Raw genomic sequence first — 21,451 nt, 5'->3', positions numbered from 1 at the left:
ATGATGGCCACAGAGATTATCCTTTTGGAAGAAGGCTTGTGGAGAGATAAAAATGTTGTTTTGTCTTTCCCTATTCAGGCAAACAAGTTAGCTTTTTTCTATTGTGCAGGCATAGCCTGAATGGACATTAGAGCACTTTAGAAAAGTAAATAACTAAATATACTATGCGGCATAAGAAAGTTTACAGTGTTCAAACATCTAGGATTGCAGTTGGTACAGTAGAAAGAATACAATTGTTGCCTACACGTCTTATAGGAGACTGTAATCACTGCTTCAAGTAGAGGCCTCTTATTCAAGGTTGGTCCAGCAAGCTGTCCTGCAATATCTGAAACAATTGCTGGCAGCTCTTGTCCTGTATGAAACCATTAACCGGATACATACATCGTGTGCTGCAAACCTCTAAGGCCAGTGGCATCTGACTTTCAACAGACCCCAAAACTCCACTTGTCCTCTCTCGGGCAGCAGTGTTAATGAAAGAAACTAAAGGTCAACGATAAACAGCACAAACACAAGATAACTAGATAAACTCTGAATTTTATTATCACAAACGACCCCATAACTGTGGATGCGAGCCCTAGAAGGCCTTGCAAAACAAACCTCACATAACTGGGTAGAATAGGCAGAGCTAGGTCATATCACTTGGTAGCCACATTGGTCCTTACACCATAATAGGCTAGGAACAGTGAAAAACCTAGCTCTTGCTTTTTGTAACATTTGTATTCTGCCAAAGTCTGATGCTCTCTGTAGTCTGCATATTGTCACCTTTGTGGGAAAGGGGTAAGGTGTCATGGGACCTTTTCTTGACTAATCGTTTGGCACTCCTGACTGCTACTATTTCTGTTTCTTTGTTCCACAATTTGTTTAGGTATTTCCTCCCCCAATATCTATGTACTGGTGTTGAATATTTGACGTAACAACTGAAGACTTCACAATCAGTGCATCTGAAACCTAGGTGGCCTTTTGATGCCTTAAAGAGCGTTTGGTAGGAAATGCTCTTTCACGTTTAGAATATTCAAATGGCCTTTTCCCAATGTATAACTTCTGATCAAGCATTAGCAATGAATGTCTTGTCACACTGAAGACGGATATAGTTTCTCCCTGGAATGCATGTGGACACATTAGGTTCCTCCTGTGGAATAAAAAAAAAGCGTTGCAAGAAATGGTGATCAGTACATAGTCACATTTATTGCTTTGGTTACTTCCCAGGGTGTATTTTCCTATGTTGCAAGAATAGTCCGTTTATAACGATTTATTTGTCAAATTCAGTATATTCCTATGCATAGCGAGTGGGCGAGTAAATTGAGGCCTGCTATGGCGTCGCTCCTGTGTGAAGGACAGATGTCCCACTAGTAAATCCTTTCTGATGTAGCATTAGCTTTGCCTCTGTAAAGGATGCATTGTCACATCGAGTGCATTGATATGCATTCTCCACCGTCATAACTTTCTCCTTTATGTCAAGTTACTGTCATTGTATTAGCTGTAACCTGCCAATAAATGAATTGTCACATTCAGCACAGTTACATGGTTCCTCCCCACGGTGGACGTTGAGGTTATGTTCAGTCTTTCTTTTTTGAAAAATTACTTGACACATTTATTGTGATGTGGTTCTGTGTCATGACTTTCTCCCCTGTGTGGTGCATTAGCTGTGACTTTCTAATAAATACTTTGTTGCATTCAGTACATGGATATCATTTCTCTTTCATGTGAACTTTCTGATTTGGTGTTGGGTTGCTTATTTAACAAATGCTTTGTCACAGGAGTGGACCAATAAGGTTTCTCTCTATGTACATTTGCTGTGCACCTCTAATAGAAGCCTTGTCACTATCTGTACATTCTTACAGTTACTTCATTAAGAACACGGTCACATTTGTATAGATTTTCCCCAGTGAGGATTTTGATGTTTTAAATATTCATTGTCTTCAAAGTGGACCTTTGATGTCGCTTCATCTCTCCATTTCTTATGAATGCATTGTCACATTTAATAAATTTATATAGTTTCTCTGCTGCGTGAACATTCGGTCATTACGTTTTGTAATAAATCCTTTGTCGCATTCTGCACATCAATATGGTTTCTCCCTAGTGTGGATCTGTTGATACTGCATTAGCTCATTCATCTTGCGGAAGTCTTTATTACATTCTGTACGTGCATAGGAATTCTCTCCATGGAGATTTTCAGAAGTCGCATTAATTTTCCATTTATTACGAATGCCACTCGACATTCAATACAGTGATGTGGTTTCTCCCCGTGTGGACTTTCTGGTGCAGTGTTAACCTTTGCAAAGTAATAAACGCCATGTTGCATTCTGTACATTCATAGTGTTTCTCACCAGAGTGGACTTTTTTTTGATGCTGCTTTAGATTCTTCTTCCTTCCGAACACTTTACTACATTCTGTACATTCATATTGTTTCTCACTCGTGTGGATTTGTTGATGCAGTTTTAGGTTCTGCTTCCTTCGGAACACTTGATTACATTCTGTACATTTATGGGGTTTCTCCTCTAGGTGGACACTCTGATGTTGCGTTAGGTGTCCATTGGTAATAAAGGCCATGTCACATTTAGAACATGCATACGGTTTCTCCCCAGTGTGGACTTTCTGATGTAGTATTAACCTTTGCCTTGTAATAAATGCCTTGTTGCAGTCTGTACATTCATAAGGTTTCTCTCCGGTGTGGAGTTTCTGATGTTGCAGTAGGCGCGACTTTCTAATAAATGCCCTGTCACATTCAGTGCAGATGAATGGTCTTTCTCCTGTGTGGACCTTCTGATGTTGCTTCAGCTCTCCATTTGCTATAAATGCTCTGTCACAATCTGTACATTGATATGGTCTCTCCCCAGTGTGGATCATCTGATGTCGCTTAAGGTTTCCATTTGTTGTAAATACTTTGTCACATTCAGAACATTTATGCAGTTTCTCCAAGTTGTGGATTTTTTTATGCTGCTTGAGATTCTTCTCCCTTCGGAACACTTTGTCACATTCTGAACATTTTTGTAGTTTCTCCAAGTTGTGGATTTTTTTATGCTGCTTTAGATTCTTCTCCTTTTGAAACACTTTGTTACATTCAGTACATATATATGGTTTCACCTCTACAATGATGATCTGATCCTGCTCTAGGTCTTCCATTGCAAACAACACTTTTCCAGTCAGGCTATTAATATGGTGTTTCCCCAGTAAGATGTTTCTGATGCCAAACTTGCTTTCTGCCTAATAAATGTTTTGTCACATTTTAGATATCCACACGGATTCTCTCCAGTTTGTTCTTTCTGTTACCAGGTTAGCTCTTCTTTCGTAATGAGCACCTCATCAGACTTGCTTCAGGATGTCAGCGTTTTAAGTCTTCTATGTATATCATTAGATGACTAAGAACCAAGTGCAGACCTCATTGGGCAGTTTGGGTTTTATGCTGTAGAAGAATACTTCGGCAAGCCACTAGTCTTCCATTATTTTATGGTATACGGTTTTGTTTAATGCCTTTACCTTTTTCATTTCTTACTGAATTTTCACCTGTTAGATTAAGAAAAACAAAACACAGAATGAGCTCAATGCAGAGTCCATCACAAAAATCCATTGGCATGTAATGAAACATTGTTAGTCCATATAGACAAGTGCACTGAAGAACCTTTAGAGTACACTTTCAATGTGAAGATGCAATAGGTAAAGTAAAGTTTCACACTCCTTGAAGATCACTGAAGGATCATATGCTCCTTCCGTGATCCCCTTCTAGCGAGGAGTGAGGACTCAAAGAGTAACCAAGACACCATAGAAGGCTCCTTGTTCAGGGAGTCAGACCCTTTCCCCATGACAAACTACAATTTTAAATCCATAGTGACAAGACGCCTCACTTCTTAGCTTTTTGCAAAGTCACTACGTTTCACCTTTTTGATATATAAGCTTTCCCGATGCCGAACATCAGAAAATAGGGTGCAATAATGTGTCTTCTGTCGCAACATTCTGAAGGTATGCACATTTTTCTCCACAAATGTGCACACCTATAGGACACATGCACCATTTTCAGTTTTTGTCTGCTGTAAGCCAAGACCTTTTATGTAGCAAAAATTACATGCATAATATACTTACTTAAAGTGGCTTTCAGCTCTCCATTTATTGGTATGTTGTACCATTCACATATTACTTCTGCCCACTACAGAATGCAGAATGGGGCAGTAGGTATGTAACCATCCAGGATCCATTCCGACCAGTGCGCCCTTCTGCCAAATATTACTGTTTAGAGTGATTGTTTATGCCTGGTTATATGGATGTGTGATTATTAGTATATTTAAACTGCCACTCGTTTCGAGGGCACCCCAGACTGTGATTGCTGAAAGTCGCACAGTTTAAACACTGTACTTCACGGTCCACTTCTTAAATAAGAGGTTCCACAGACATCTTATGAGACTTTATCCTCAGGAACAATTCCTCCCTTCGAGCCTTATTGAACAAGTGTGCCGAGAACCTTAGATATGATTCTCCCACCCCAGTTTCTTTTGGATGACTCTTGTTCCACTCGTCGCCAACAGACTCAACACCCCTTACCATTCCTGCTTGCCCATTCCGGATGTGTGCTTGATTATGTATCCCCAGATCTAGAGACACATTTAGGACGCTTTTGGTGCCTCTGTTGCTGAAGTTGGAAATCCCTCAATTAAAAGACGACAAGAGGCATTTGCTAAACAGGAACATTTCATTTAATTAAACATTACAACCAGGAGAACAGTTATAGGTACATGGTCTGAGGACTGTCTCAATCTACAAATAGTAAGTCGTTCTTATATACATGAAGGGTTGCAAAAGCTTCTGCCGTACCATATATGGTGAGGAATATTGGTTGCTGCCTTGGGAGTCAAATGGTCTCTCTAAACCTGGTAACTACAGGTGGGTCTTGACCTTGCGTGGACACAATGCGGCCAGTGAATAGCGTCTCTAGATGTTGCTTATGCCGAGCACATGATCACTATGTGTGCTAGGCCTGGATTGGCTAGGTATTCCTAAATCAGGAGGCATTTGACTTTATGGTGTTTTAGGAACACATGTACCCACTCTGGCCATGTGTGCTTTACTGGGGCATTATCCCTGGACCTTTGTAATGTCGCTGCGCCAATCTTTGGGATTGATCAAGCGTTTGCCGCCTGAGCATTTCCTACCAGCTACACACCTTTTTGCATGTAGCTGATCACTCAGCAAACCCTAAGCGTTGGTTTCTGGGCCTTCTTTTCAGCGATGAATGCATCCATATTAACATTCCCTTCCTCCAGTCGATTCTTTAACTACACTACCTAACTCATGCATTAGAAACATTGCTTTCTTTGGTGCCAGTTCCCTATGCTCACTTGTGACAACTGCCACCCTATTTACCTACATTCTACCAGTGTAATAACTGCATTTTTAAGAATAGGTCATCCCCAATTGTATAACCCCACATGTTAATAGCAACACAATGATAACTGGCAACAGTGATTTACATAAACTGGATATTTATTGTGGTAGCCAGGAGAACCAATTCGAAAACCACTCCTGCTCAGGGGCACCTCCTTTGCGCATGTCTGTTTGTAGATTGTGCAGTGCTTGGATGGCAAGTGTCAGTGTTCAATTATCTGTGTCGTTCCCTGGCATGAACGTGCAGCAAGCTGCTCCGTCCCATCCCTCCATTGCAATCATTAAATCCAGAACATACTGGTGCTGCATCAACATGAGGCAGATTGCTCGCATTTCTTTTTATCAATCAAAGATCAATCAAAGACATTTATAAAGCGCACTACTCACCCGGAGGGTCTCAAGGCGCGGGGGGGGGGGGGTGGAGTTCCAGGTCTTGGCGGCCAGGTAGGAGAAGGACCTTCCTCCTGTTGTCGCTCTTCGGATGCGGGGGACGGCAGCGAGGGCGTGGCTGGTTGATCGGAGATGGCGTTTGGGAGCGTAGAAGTGGCTTTGTGTGCGTGGGTGAGGAGACGGAAGGTGATTCTCTTGTTGACGGGGAGCCAGTGCAGGTCTCTCAGATGTCCGGAGATGTGGCTGCGTCGGGGGATGTCGAGGAGGAGTCTGGCTGAGGCGTTCTGGGTCCGCTGGAGTCTCTTCTGGAGCTTGGCGGTGGTTCCGGCGTAGAGGGCGTTGCCGTAGTCCAGACGGCTGGTGACGAGGGCCTGGGTGACCGTCTTCCTGGTCTCGGTGGGGATCCACCGGAAGATCTTCCATAGCACGCGCAGGATGTTGAAGCACGACGAGGAGACGGCGTTGACTTGTCTGGTCATGGAGAGGGAGGAGTCCAGGATGAAGCCTAGGTTGCGTGCGTGGTCTGTCGGTTTGGGTGCGGTGCCCAGGGCGGGGGGCCACCAGGAGTCGTCCCAGGCGGAGGGCGAGGAGCCCAGGATGAGGACTTCCGTCTTGTCAGACTTCAGTTTCAGGCGGCTGGTCGTCATCCACTCGGCTACGTCTTTCATCCCTTCGTGAAGGTTGGCTCTGGCGGCGGCGGGGTCGTTGGTCAGGGAGAGGATCAGCTGGGTGTCGTCAGCGTAGGAGATGATGTTGAGGTTGTGTTGGCGTGCGATGGCCGCGAGGGGGCTCATGTAGACGTTGAAAAGGGTGGGGCTGAGCGAGGATCCTTGAGGGACGCCGCAAATGACTTCGGTGGCCTCTGACTTGTACGGTGGTAGGCGGACTCTCTGTGTTCTTCCGTCGAGGAAGGAGATGATCCATTCCAGTGCCTTCTCCTGGACTCCGACATTGCTGAGGCGCTGCACTAGGGTGCGGTGGCAGACTGTGTCGAATGCCGCGGAGAGGTCTAGCAGGATGAGGGTCGCTGTTTCTCCGTTGTCCATCAGGGCTCGGATGTCATCGGTGGCAGCAATGAGGGCGGTCTCGGTGCTGTGGTTGGCTCGGAAGCCAGACTGTGAGGGGTCGAGGGATCCATTCGTCTCGAGGAAGGCGGCCAGCTGTTTGTTGACGGTCTTCTCGATGACTTTGGCTGGAAACGGGAGGAGCGAGATGGGGCGGTAATTCTTGAGTTCGGTGGGGTCCGATGTTGGTTTCTTTAGTAGAGCGCTGAGTTCGGCGTGCTTCCAGCTCTCAGGGAAGGTGGCGGTGTCGAAGGAGGTGTTGATGATGTCCCGCAGGTGGGGTGCGATGACAGCGTTGGCCTTGTTGAAGACGTGGTGAGGGTGAGCTCAGTGGTGTTCATTTTGAGCATCCCCACAGGGTTAGTTGTAGCCTGCAGGCATTTGCTTGTCTGCTGGATGAAAAAGGGCAGCTGCTGTACTTGCATGAACAGTCTAGATTATTCTGGAATGTCTTTAAATTGAGCCCAGCCAAAACAGTCCGCAGCTCCCTTTCCCGAGCTTGGTGCAGCATGGTTGCTTTTCTCCTTAGTGGGTGCGGATACAAGTCTGATAGCTCTTCTCCAGGAATGACCAGCGTCAGGTGAGCAAAATGAACAGGGAACACAGTTCCCTGTACTAGGGTGTAAGCCGTGTGTAGTCCTACTCGCCGCTGCCAGTAGAAATCCACCAGCATGGTGGTGCCCGTTACATATCCACAATATATAATATCACTCCAAATAGCATGTCCATAAGATGCATGTTTTCCTCTGAAACATAAGGAATCCAGTGTTGGTTTCCATACAATCAGGGGTTGCCCTTTCTATTCTAACCAAGTGTATCCTCCCACCTCAGTGTCCCATATTTTCTTACTTGGGGTGGTCATACTTTCATTTGACACTCCCCCCATGCGACCCATTACCCTTTCTGTGCTGGAGCTGGATAGGAAATCCATGCAGGGAGACCATTTGTTGTTTAGGAAGACCGTCTCACTTACACCAAGAGCCACTCTTGGTCCACACATGGGAGCTGGATGTGTTTGTTGACAGAGTTGGGGTTTTTGTCACTCCCCCCAAAACTTTTCTCCAGGAAATGTCACGGCCATGTGGTATCGTCCCCTATTTCGCCTCTCCTACACACCCAGTCTAGCACAGTTTGGGTATCAATGAGTTCAGTTAGAGTGTATAGCGGTATTGGGATTATACCTGGTTATGTTTACCACTACACTGTGTGGTTCTGATTTGTTGGGTTGGACCGTGGCCCTTATTCTACATAGGTAGAGGTGCACCTGGCATTTTGCTCTATCGGGGCGACTTCTTGGGACAGGAAAAGCCTGTCTGCACCTACTGGATTTTGGATTAACAGACATACCATGATCTGGCTGATGCCTGGGAGCAGATTGTGGTCATGTGCTGGTACCATGTATTATGGAAAAGGGCACTGTGTAGTGCACGGGTACTCCTAGTACGGCCCGCGGGCCTCCAGCCACCCGGCAAGCCTTCCGTGGCGGCCCACGGACCCCCGAGACATCGTACCTGTGTTTTAGATTTTTTTTTATGAGTGTCTGCAGCAGCGCCAGAGACTCTGCTGCTCTGTGGGGGCTGGGCGATCCTAGCGATGGCCAGAGTAAAGCTGCAGGGGCCTAAGAAGAGGTGAAACACATCAAAGCCTCATTAACATGCAAATGGTTTTTTAAAGACCTGTGAAGTGCTCGGGTGCGGCTGCGAGTGTGTGCGCGCCCAGGCTGGCACACAGGCAGGGTGAGATGACAGAGGGCGACAGAGGGAGTGGGAGGGGAAGGGAGGGGGACGGAGAGGGAGTGAGGGGGGGAGTGAGAGGGAGGGAAAGGGAGGAAGACGGAGAGGGAGTGAAAAGGAGGGAGATGGAGGGCGTGAGGGAGTGAAAGGGAGGGAGATGGAGAGGGAGGGAAAGGGAGGTAGACGGAGTGAGAGGGAGAGAAAGGGAGGGAGTGACAGGGAGGGAAAGGGAGTGAGAGGGAGAGGGAGTGAGAGGGAGTGAGAGAGGGAGGGAGAGGGAGTGAGGGAGGGAGAGGGAATGAGAGGGGGGGAAATGGAGGGAGAGGGAGGGCAATGGAGGGAGAGGGAGGGAAATGGAGTGAGAGGGAGGGAAATGGAGGGAGAGGGAGGGAGACAGAGGGAGTGAGAGGCCGGGAAAGGGAGGGAGGGCGGGAAAGGGAAGGAGACGGAGAGGGAGGGAGACAGAGGGAGTGAGGGAGGGAAAGGGAGAGAGGGAGGGAGAGAGAGAGAGGGAGACTGAGGGAGTGAGAGGGAGGGGGAGGGAGATGGAGTGAGAGGGAGGGGGAGGGAGGGAGACGGAGTGACAGAGGGAAAGGGAGTGAGATGGAGAGGAATGAGAGGGAGGGAAAGGGATGGAGACAGAGGGAGGGAAAGGGAGTGAAAGAGAGTGAGAGAGGGAGGGGGGGTAGGAGAGAGAGAGAGAGAGATACCGAGAGACCGAGAGAGAGAGAGAGAGAGAGAGAGAGAGAGAGAGAGAGAGAGAGAGAGGGAGAGCTAGAGAGAGCTAGAGAGGGAGGGAGAGCTAGAGAGAGGTAGGGAGACCGAGAGAGATGTGTGTATGCCGGGTCTGGTGGCTCAGTGGACGAGGGCATCCACTGCAGGGACCTGTGATCAACCTCATGGTCAGTTTTTTTTGTTGCTCTGGCCCCCTTCCCCTCCCCCCACACCGGTGCGGCCCTCAGACACAAACCAAACTGTAAATTTGGCCCCCCGAGAGAAAGTTTGCGAGTACCCATGGTGTAGTGCATGGGGGATGCTGGAGTTGGTCTGTGTAATTCTAGGTACCAAGTGAGAGATCCCCGCAGACGCTGCAGTTCCCCTTTTGTAAACTCCTTTGAATAACCAGATCCTCAGTAGTACTCAAGCGTGGAACTACCTATATAAAGCAGATTGTACACAACCAAATAGATAGTTTTTGCTGCAACACTGCAGTTCTAGGTGTGGGTCCCTTGGAGTCAGCTGTGGTACTCAGATGGCTGTGTTCCTTCTGACCAGTTCGTAAAAGTTCAGTAACAGTTCTAGGGTGACAATTCCATGGAAGGACTCGACCGCACACTGGAACAGCTCACTTTTCCCCTCCTCATGCGGGGCCTTGGGTGTTGAACAGACCCCTCGCTGAGGGCCTGCTTTTATTCCTTCTTCCATTTGCACAAGTTCAACAATGTTTTTTTTCTCCTTGAGTCGTGGGAGCTGATAATAGTCGGCATTGGTGCACCGTGATGTCGCTTGCCAGCTACCTGTTGTGAATAAGAACTTTGTTGTCTGTTAATTAAGTTCAGTTATACACTCCATAAAAGTTCTGGGGAACCTGTATTTTACCACAGGGGGCAATCCCATCAATATAACATCTAGTAAGGTATCGGAAGGGGACCCCTGTTGGATGTGTCCTTTAGGTATTAGGGGGAGTAAGGTGGTTAATATATTATTAATCGGACAGATCTTAGTTTTATAAGCGTTGAGCCTACTTCCCAATCCATTAGGGTCTTTTCAGACCTTTTCCTGAGATTTTAGCTCCGGGTGGTCAAGTCAGCGTTCAGTATGTGGTGAAGTGGATAAGTGGTACCATGAGTCCCGGGAGGGACGGGACTGTGGCTTTAGCCAGGTTTTTATGGTGTCACTATTTTGTTTCCTTCCAAAAACACGCTGTGCATGTACAAGATCATGGTTGCAGTGCCGTCCCCCTTCTGAGGCCACCCTCTTGCTCGCTACATGTGTATCAAAATGTGGGAAGCGGGCTTGCAACATGCCACAGGAACATCTTTTTATGTTTGTGTATTTCTTGTGGTGCAATACATGGCTTTCCCTTGTGGAGTCAGTGACCTGGCTTTAGCTGCTCTCAACCCCACCTTTGTCTGGAATCTTCCTTTTGGGGAATTTTGTTTTTGGTGTTCCCTTGGGGCGCATAGTTAATAGTTTCCATTGCGTCGTGGGGAGAGGGCCAGCGGCTGCTCTGTGAACCTCTTTCCTCCGTACCGCTCGCGTTTGGCTTGACAAGCCCAATCCTACTCCATATTTCGGGCTAGGCAGACTCTTCTAAACATGGACCATGCTGCCAGATGGCCCAACCTCAGTGGCGTATCTTAACCCCTATACTGCACCTGTGGGATCAGAAGTCAGGGCCTGCTGTTTCTCCTTGATTGTGCCAACAATGTTGGAACAACGCAAAAGGCATATGCTTTGAATAGAGGTGAGCCCCAAGGGATTGGCACCTGGTGCCCTATATTCCATCTGGAGCAGGGGAACACTACGGCAGCCCACATTTCTTGCACACTCCTCTCCCTCAGACCACACTCCACCTTCTATTTGTGCCTCCGGAGGGCCCCATGACCGTAGCTTTTGGGTGGAGTCTCTTGAACTTCTCAGATTAGATAGTTGTCACTACCTAATGAAATTGTTGCCAATTTGGTTGATCACCAGAAAGATGAAAGGTCGAGCAGACCCCAACCTGAGTCTTGAACTAGTCATCACGCTGAGGTCTCTTATCTGATTGACTCGTGTGTGGTTGTGGGTCTCAACATCCCAGGCGCAAGGATGGCTTAACCTAAAACTGAAAGCTCCATTGCTTTGGAGACCTACAGAGCGTTTTGGGGTGCTATCGGGGCAACATGCCATTAAGGAAGCATCCAGCGCAGACATGATCCAGAAAATAAAAAGCGAGTACTTCTGGCTTGGTAACAAGAATACGCCTCATTTGACTTTGGCTGCGGGGCCTAGCGGGCTGTTTTTAAGCAGTTTTCTAGATGCTACGGTCAGTGAACCACGCCCTGGGGAGGGGCATTAATCATATCCTGTCATGTAGGGTTTTGTGGTGGCTGGCCCTAATTTTCTAACCTCTGCTGCTCATTGTATGCCTTTAGCCAGTAGGACCTCGACCAGATGGCCAAGCCTACAGTTATAGTAGCACTTCCTACTGTCAGGTGGCGGCCAGCCTCCCTGGTCTCCACTACCATAACCGGGTTGTGTTTCTGGACTACCGATTTGGAACCCTCTAAAGTTCTGTGACTAGTGCCATTTGCATGGCTGCGGCCATTGGTGCCCCTTCGAGGGCAGTCTTTTTTTCAACTTAGCTGTGCTAAATTTGCTGTCACTCTTTGGTCCTTCTCTGGATTCTCTACATCCTTTCCCGCTTTTTCTTATGGTGATGGAGTATGTATTTACAGCCACGTTAGGTATTTAAGCCAACTATGCTACCCAGCCCACTCTGTATCTCATTGGGTAACCCTTCAGTGTCCCTTTTATTTTCTAAGTCAGACAAGCTGTTGCTGCCTTTGATCGACCTGGAGCACGGAACCTGCAGTCACTGCACCACTGCTGCTGTGCAGTGAAACAGCTTCCATTCCTGCTTGGACCCCGCAGTTCAACACGCACGGTGGTCATGCTGATGTGCTGCTTCAAATCAATAGGGCTCCACATGATGATCTGAGAGGTGCAGTTGCTTGCCTCCGAGATTCTTTCTACCCATGACAGGGTGCCATTAACTACAGGTGTGGAGAATGAAACTGGTGATGTCACTGAATTTCCTTCTTTAGCTTTGATCATTGTTTATAGAAATGTATGGGATTTACCATATATTTTTGTTTAACACGGTGTACTATTTAGCCCATGGGAGAACCAAATAAGACAAACGGTCCATTGCTTTTAAGTTTAAAATGAGAAATGCAAAAGCAATTCTGTGGCTAAATTTCTGACTAAGTTGCACAATACATAACCAGGAAACCGGGGGTCAAATCCCAGCTTCCAGCCTTGACCAAAAGGTGATCTTGGGCAAATTACAAATTAATGATCCGCACGGGCAATGCCACCGTGCAGGACGGTGCTACTTCCACTCAGATTTACTAACACTCTGCACCAGGTTTGTGTGACTGAAACCTGGCTCAAAGCGTTAGTGTGGGATTTACTAGCCAACACAAATCGAATTTGCATTGGTTAGCATTCCAAAGTAATGCAAAGTTGCTTATTTTGGCATTACTTTGAATAAAGGGGGCGTTCCATGGGCAACGCATGGGTGTTTCCATGTAACCACCTATGAGATTTCACGCAAATTCTTATTTGCAAATATTAGTAGATAGGGATTGGCCCAAAATCTTACACTTCCTTGAAGGCTGAACAAAGAGAATTGTGTTGATTTTTCCTCATTCTTCCGAATGTGCATATGTGCTGCATTGGACAGCACCCATCCAAAGTGGATAAAGCCTTTTAGGCCTGTTCGTGCACTGTATTCTGAGAAAGCATACACCCTCGCATTATGGTGCAAGGTTTTTTTTGTTGGCGCATGAATGCCATATTTTGCCAGGGCTGGGGGAGAAAAATTGCACCATGTATTAGTAGGTATGGCAGTTTTCTCTTTCCCTTTGACAACAAGCATTGGCATAGCCAATAGGTCTCGCCTTTGTGACCTTATAAGTGTTTAGCCAGAGCTATTGGCTTTCGCAATGTTTTAAGGTATGTTGTAGAGCAGTGTGGTTACTGTGCACCGTTCTGCAAACTTGGTGTCCAAGTTCTGCTTTGTGCAGTGACGTGGGGGCAGTGGCATGGTGTGGATTTTAGTGGTGTGTTATATGGTGTGTGTTGGTGGGATGCATTTGGGGGTAACTGTTACCACGCATACTTTTACAACGCAGGTCATTTTACAACGATTACTTTTACAACGCATTACACTACAACGCACATACTATTACAACGCATACCATTACAACGTAAGTATAATTATAGGTAAGTTTATCTTTTTTTAAATACATTTATTAGTGGTATTTGGTTATGGGGTACAGGGGTCTTTTTAGGTTTAAGGGCTGGGTTTGGATTTTGGGGTACAGGGGTCTTTTTAGGTTTCAGGGTTAGGTTTGGGTTTTGGGGTACAGGGGTCTTTTTAGGTTTAAGGGCTGGGTTTGGGTTTTGGGGTACAGGGGTATTTTTAGGTTTTAGGGCTGGGTTTGGGGTACAGGGGTATTTTTAGGTTTTAGGGCTGGGTTTGGGGTACAGGGGTATTAAGGTTTTAGGGCTGGGTTTGGGTTTTGGGGTACAGGGGTATTTTTAGGTTTTAGGGCTGGGTTTGGGTTTTGGGGTACAGGGGTATTTTTAGGTTTTAGGGCTGGGTTTGGGTTTTGGGGTACAGTGGTATTTTTAGGTTTTAGGGCTGGTTTTGGGGTACAGTGGTATTTTTAGGTTTTAGGGCTGGGTTTGGGGTACAGTGGTATTTTTAGGTTTTAGGGCTGGGTTTGGGTTTTGGGGTACAGGGGTATTTTTTAGGTTTTAGGGCTGGGTTTGGGTATTGGGGTACAGGGGTATTTTGGGGTTTTAGGGCTGGGTTTGGGGGTACAGTGGTATTTTTAGGTTTTAGGGCTGGGTTTGGGTTTTGAGGTACAGGGGTATTTTTAGGTTTTAGGGCTGGGTTTGGGTTTTGGGGTACAGGGGTATTTTTAGGTTTTAGGGCTGGGTTTGGGGGTACAGTGGTATTTTTAGGTTTTTGGGCTGGGTTTGGGTTTTGGGGTACAGTGGTATTTTTAGGTTTTAGGGCTGGGTTTGGGTTTTGGGGTACAGGGGTATTTTTTAGGTTTTAGGGCTGGGTTTGGGTATTGGGGTACAGGGGTATTTTTGGGTTTTAGGGCTGGGTTTGGGGGTACAGGGGTATTTTTAGGTTTTAGGGCTGGGTTTGGGTTTTGGGGTACAGGGGTATTTTTAGGTTTTAGGGCTGGGTTTGGGTTTTGGGGTACAGGGGTATTTTTAGGTTTTAGGGTTGGGATTGGGTTTTGGGGTACTGGGGTATTTTTAGGTTTTAGGCTTGGGATTGGGTTTTGGGGTACAGGGGTATTTTTAACATATATTTACAAATAATAAAATTAAAATTGTATAAATAAAATTATTTAATAATTAAATAATAAATAAATTAAATACAAAAATTATTATTTACATTATATATTAATATTACATACTTACCTATACTTACGTTGTAATGGTATGCGTTGTAATAGTATCTGCGTTGTAGTATATTGCGTTGTAAAGGTTTCCGTTGTAAAATGACCTGCGTTGTAAAAAATGCGTGGTAATGGTATGCGTGCTAAAAGTACGCGTGGTAACATCATATATCCGCATTTGGGTAGTGTGTGTTGCTGGGGTACATGTGAGTGGTTTATGCATCTTTACAAAATAAAAATCGCCAATATTAATTATGTTTGTCTGTAAAATATTAAAAGGCAACAAGAATAAATGTACATCTCCCCACAGACCCATCTAACATGTTTATAATAGTAAACTTTCAATTGAAAACAACAAAATTACCGGCATGTTGGCAACTCTTACATTTAAGGTATCACATTGTTTATGTGTGACTTTTTCATAATTTCAGTGCAATGAGTGACATTTCACCAACTATGAGTGACACTTTCTTGCGAGTAAAATCCAGCCATGAAGAGGGAAAACATTTAAATATCAGAAGTTATAGCAATCTGAGAAACCAGAAACTCTAGGAAGAGTCTAAAACCGCTGCAAAGCATCAGAAATGGAAGGGCAAGAACTTCACAGGAGGGCCTGGTAGTGATAAATGAATGCCAAATTGACGGTTCATTAAAGTAAAGGAGTTGGTGAAGAAGTGCGCCACAGACCCTGGACACCACCTAATGAACAGCCAAAGTTCTAGACTACTGAGCTTAGTCAGTACAGAACTTGAAGCAGAAGTGTAATTTGACTAAATAAAATTAGGATATAAGTACTTTGGCACTAGTGCGAGTGACAGAGCGAGCATCACCACAGTACCGTCCAGCTCAGTCATGACGACTCCGGTCATACAATGCACTTTACATGCAGCTGATGTCTTTCATAATAGTTTGTAGGCCAGTGTGTATATTAGGATTGAAATTTATGAATTGCAAGTAAGAAAAGCATCTCTGTGACAAAAGCAGTAACCTCCTGAGCTAGCCACATAAAATACTGTCCTTTGATATGCATAATACACGTTTGTTGTAGCAGGCATGTTATCCCTCTGTCCTACTTGTAAGCCAAAAGTTGCATGAGACAACTTTGATCTCTCTGTAGCAGCAACATGATTAATCACTATTTCATCTTTCACTTACCCACGGATTCATGGAGTGCTGGGTAAATCATTCCTGCTGCTCAGCCTGGTCACTGTAGCTGTAGTCTGTGGGGTCACTCAGTGCAGACAGGTGATCTGACAGTGTTGTGATGTGCTGGGGGCAAGACTGGCCCATCTCCAGCTCTAGATTGTAGTGAGGGTGAGAGGTCATTGCGTGACGCGCTTTTAGAGCTGTGCAGTATGCCTTTAGACACACGGTGCCCGCTCTCAGTCTCACCACGACTTGAATGGTCACCACGACCAGGGGAGATGAGGGGAGGGAAGAAGTGTGGAGGTGGTCGTGGAGTTCATTGAATTTACGTATTCTGCGGCGGCAGAAGCAATTCTTGGTTGTGACAGGAATTTGAAATAAAAAATCCCGTTGCTGCTCAGCCGGCACTGACCAGAAGCCTCTCAGCAACAGTGCCTACACGGTAGGGCTGCAGGACAGGAGTGCTGTCATGTAGGGTGCAGTACTGATTCACCCGAGCCGTTAGCTGCTATCACCAGCCACAACAGAGAACTGTACCTCTGGTGCCATGATTAAGATGGCATATTTACAACAAGGGGTGGTGAGGGACAGAGTCTCTGAATTAAGCAGAAAGCTCTTACCCAGTCAAGAGATCAGGGCTAGATCCAACACCGTTTTTTAGCTCACTGCACCATCCCAGTTTCAGAACCTGGCTGTATGCAAATTAGTCTGTTCCTGTCCCAGTGCATGATGGGAACAGGGCAAACCAAACTACAAAAGCCAATTCTTACACTGGGAAGGAAACAAGCTCCCGGGGACCGGTTTCTGGCATTACAGCCGTCTTCGGCCCGGTTTGCTTGAATCCTGATGGTGCAATGAGCAAGGGTCTCACATCTGAGAATACCCTTCCACGCTTAGGGTGGACAAAAATATTTACAACAAGGGGTGGTGAGGGACAGAGTCTCTGAATTATCATGATTAAGATGGCAGCAAGACTCTGCTAAGCACATGTCACACACAGAATTTGTGCGCACGTATGGAACCCCGGCCACATTATTCCTACTGCATACCCATATTGCCCACTATATTCGCACTACATGGGGACCAGACGGGGCTGAACCACCCACGAACGCACTCCTCACTACGCAGTACATGATGGGTAACGGTGCTCGATTGGTTAAATGGCTAACCCACGGGATAAGGAGCGAAAAAAAGCTCCCCCTGCAACTAACACGAGACAAATGGGAGGGGGATGCAGGCCGCACGGTCACGGACACAGAATGGAGCAGGATCCTTGAATTCCCTAGAAAGGTCTCGCGAAACCCTAAATTTAAATTCATACAGCTCATGCTGCTACATAGAGCGTACTTAACGACGCGACGCTTACAGGCTATGTTCCCAGACACGTCGGATGAGTGCCCGAGATGCAGATCACCGCAGACGGGCTTATTGCACATGCTATGGTCCTGTCCTAAAATATGAGGTTATTGGGGCACTGTCCGTGACAGTCTGACAACGGTGGTACCGGCGCGCCCGCATGATTCCCTGGGATATTGCATCCTGGGACTGGGGCCCCGTGCGAAGAAAGATAATCCCTCCGTGCGCTTTGTTAATCTTGCGCTCCTCCTGGCCAAACGAACAGTGACGGCACGGTGGAAGTCGACTAGGCCCCCATCACCAATGGAATGGAATGGCATGCAGAGGTGCTTCGCTGGGGTAGTGCGGAGGGGGCAGAATTAAGCAGAGAAGAATATAGGGGACTGAGGCGGACGCCTATTTCATTGGAATGGCACGCGTTGCTGAATGATTTTGCAGCACTGGATGTCTCTGACTGCTGAGCGCGCCCCATCTTGTGATGCATGCTTCGTGGATAATGTAAGAGCAGACAGCACGCACCTCCGATCCCGCAGCGTGCATTAGGGTGTAAACAGCAACTAACGTTACAACACGGATAAGTGAATACCGATAACACTACACTTTGCACACCATGGGAGAACAGGAACCTATACACATTGTCACTGAATAATAGGAACAGAGCACAGGGGAGGTTGGGGAGGGGGGTATGATGTTTCGAGTTCACGTTAGGAATTTATTTAAGGGCACTACCGATTATATATAGAGCTACTTGTTTGTTAACTAATGACTATACTGATGTTATGTTCTGGTAATAGTTCGGGTAATACGCTGACCTGTTATATGTGCCTGAACTACACATATGGTCTAACTAAACACTTATACTTGCAAACATATTGTTTATTTCTACTATACAGTCGGCATTTAAAGTGATACGATGTGAAAGCCCCCCCTACATGTACCGACGATAACAATGCGTTTTACTGGCGATGTATTGTCCTATGTTCGTAATTTCAAATCAGTAAAAACATATTTAAAAAAAACTCTGCTAAGCACACACTGGCCACAGCAGACAACTAATTTGTGGCACTAGTGTTAGCGAGCTCCGACCAACAGGAACCCCGATACTGAGACGATAAGAGGCAAATACGGCGCCAATTTCTAATCCTTACAGTTTTTTGCTTCATCACTTTGGATCAATTAGACGGAGGTAAAAATGTCTTTTCAGGTAACACGATGTGGCACAAGATGCCCCTGTGCAGTACGCAGGGCAGCCATACTCCACAGTCGCCCGCAGCTGGTAGCCTCTCCTGCAGCCTAGCCACGGCTTCTAGCTACAGTTCTCTAACACAGCCCAGTGCCCACTTGCTGCAGGCAGCTGCTGATCTCGCGCTTACACACTGCACTGCAGCGGCGCAAGCAATAGTGACTCAGAGCTGCCAAGGTTTCCGATTGCCATATGTGACATTTTCCACATTTCTGTGTAATTATGTGCTATATTTCAATGACTGAGTAAAACTTTTTTTCTAGCAAAATTAAACAGCGAAGACCAGGTAAACATAAAAATCATTAGCAATGACACCCATGCGAAGACCGAGTAGATGTTTTCAAGTAGGGCCGACCGGCACCATAAGGCTCACCCCAGGACACAAAATGGAATTAGTCAGAGCAACGCAGAAAACGAAGTAGTACAGTGAGCAGACACTGCAGTGTGGCAGTTCAGAAGAAATGTATTCCTGAATGCATGGCGCGCTAAGTAGTGTAAAAGTATATTTTATTAGGCAGCACTATCAACTTTCAAATTATACCTTATTCCAGGCTAGGCAGCAAGAGTAGCAATTCCGTGGCAAGCCTCTGATTATGGCCGACTTGGACTTCCAGCCCGACTTTGTAACTGGTGTACAGTTTCAGGTGCAAGTCGTGGCGTGAACTTTAAAAAAAACAACGTGATTCACTTAGCCATGACACCTTGCATCCGATTAATTTACTGTGTGATCAGTGTTTTATTTAACACAGTGCGCTAGTAAGCTCTTGGTAGAATTAAGCAAAAGCTCCATCCTTTGCTGTTAAACTTGAAGAAATTGCACATGATGTAACCAGGAAACCTCTAGTCCAAATGCCGGCGTATTTCTTTGACCAAGTTGTAAGATCTTATGCAAACCATTTTACTTCACAGTTTCTCATTTTCCTCGATCCTCACGTTCAAGACCACCTTTAAGTAATTCAGTCTGGGGTGTGCCTTATACAAAATTCTCTTGTGTATGGTTTTAACACTATAAAGTTGCTCATCTATAATAACAATAGAGGCCATGTAGAGGCGAGCTCAAAACTGATTTGTCCATTAGGCTCCTCATGGCCTTATCGTACAGTGGTGAGGCACGGCGGCAGAGGAAGGGCTTTATGAATATTTCCAAGTTCATCTTTAGAAACTTTCTCTTTCAATGTCACTAAATGCAGTGGTTTCATTTAGTTGCTGAATTAAAATATATATATATGTTTATATATATATATTTTTGGTAGCTCAGCTAATGCTTTAGCATTTAGGGAAAAAGCAGGCCCTTGGTTTGGCTCTGGCTCAGCTGTCCCTATTAATCTGCAGTCTTGCTTACACTTACCTGTATTCCTGACTCCACCCAACCATACATTCACTCTATATGCAAGAAGGCAGTTACTCGTTTTGTAGATTGTGAGCCATAAAGAACCTTCTTCACATGAGAGGTGATGCGAGGGTGTGGTGTTGAAGCTTGGTTGAAAATGAATGAGTACCGTGACTTGCAGCATTCAACAATAAGGGAATACACCTGCTTTATGCTCATATCGCTTTAGAATATGGAAGGTGAGGTTGTGATGCAAAAGTTAACATTTTTGACCCAGGACCAATAGAAAGGGAGACATCCTATACAAGGAGATTCTAATCATGTGAGCTATATTTTAGCAGACCACATCCAAATGGCTCCAGTCTAAGTCTTACTCTGGCTTGAATCCCAAAAAGGACAAACTCAGCCATTAATTTTTCTGAGAATAATAATTTTAGTATCATTAACCTGGGAAACAGTAAAATCATATTTACCGCATTTGGAATTCGGAACTGTAGTATTGGGTAGTTTAAACAAGCACTGGCAAAGCAAACATGTTCGACAGTATGTAGTGCACGCTCCCCAAAAACACTCCAGACATAAGAAAACCCCGTAATATGGCTATAGATAAGCAGATAAATATGCATACAGACCTACAGGCACACAAACAAATCACCTAGCAAAAAATCACCCATGCAGAGACTTCAATCAATCAATCATCGTATTTATAGAGCGCACTACTTACCCAGAGGGTCTCAAGGCGCTGGGGGGGGGGGGTCCGCTACTGCTCGAACAACCAGGTCTTGAGTTGCTTCCTGAAGGCGAGGTGGTCCTGGGTCCGGCGGAGGTGGGTGGGGAGGGAGTTCCATGTCTTGGCGGCGAGGTAGGAGAAGGACCGTCCCCCTGTGGTGGCTCTGCGGATGCGGGGGATGTCGGCGAGGGCGTGGCTGGTCAAACGAAGCTGCCGTTTGGGAGCGTAGAAGTTGAGGCGGCTGTTTAGGTATCCTGGGCCTTGGCTGTGTAGGGCTTTGTGTGCGTGGGTGAGTAGACGGAAGGTGATTCTCTTGTTGACCGGGAGCCAGTGCAGATCTCTCAGGTGTCCGGAGATGTGGCTGCAACGGGGGATGTCCAGGATGAGTCGTGCTGAGGCGTTCTGGATCCGCTGGAGTCTCTTCTGGAGTTTGGCGATGGTTCCGGCGTAGAGGGTGTTGCCGTAGTCCAGACGGCTGGTGACGAGGGCCTGGGTGACCGTCTTCCTGGTCTCGGTGGGGATCCACCGGAAGATCTTACGTAGCATGCGCAGGATATTGAAGCACGACGAGGAGACGGCGTTGACTTGTCTGGTCATGGAGAGGGAGGAGTCCAGGATGAAGCCCAGGTTGCGTGCGTGGTCTGTTGGTTTGGGTGCGCTGCCTAGGGGGGGGGGCCACCAGGAGTCGTCCCAGGCGGAGGGTGAGGATCCCAGGATGAGGACTTCCGTCTTGTCCAAGTTCAGTTTCAGGCGGCTGTTCTTCATCCATTCGGCTACCTCTTTCATCCCTTCGTGAAGGTTGGCTCTGGCGGTGGCGGGGTCGTTGGTAAGGGAGAGGATCAGCTGGGTGTCGTCGGCGTAGGAGATGATGTTGAGGTTGTGCTGGCGTGCGATG

At 46.4% G+C, this 21,451-nt stretch overlaps 1 protein-coding gene across 1 annotated transcript in view; it reads right to left on the bottom strand.

Moving 5' to 3' along the window:
• Nucleotides 1-514: 514 nt before the first annotated feature.
• The window catches only part of LOC147710183 (uncharacterized), a 62,006-nt gene continuing 41,069 nt past the window's right edge, over nt 515-21,451 (bottom strand). Inside the window, exon 3 of the mRNA XM_086920868.1 lies at nt 515-3,504. Coding sequence (XP_086776994.1) covers nt 2,200-3,123 — 924 coding nt within the window. The 5' untranslated portion in view covers nt 3,124-3,504 and the 3' untranslated portion in view covers nt 515-2,199. The remainder of the gene's footprint in view (nt 3,505-21,451) is intronic.

The sequence above is a fragment of the Lissotriton vulgaris genome, chromosome 5, assembly GCF_964263255.1.
Source record: "Lissotriton vulgaris chromosome 5, aLisVul1.2, whole genome shotgun sequence".
Lineage (NCBI taxonomy): Eukaryota > Metazoa > Chordata > Amphibia > Caudata > Salamandridae > Lissotriton > Lissotriton vulgaris.
This window is presented reverse-complemented; position numbering and strand designations above follow the sequence as displayed.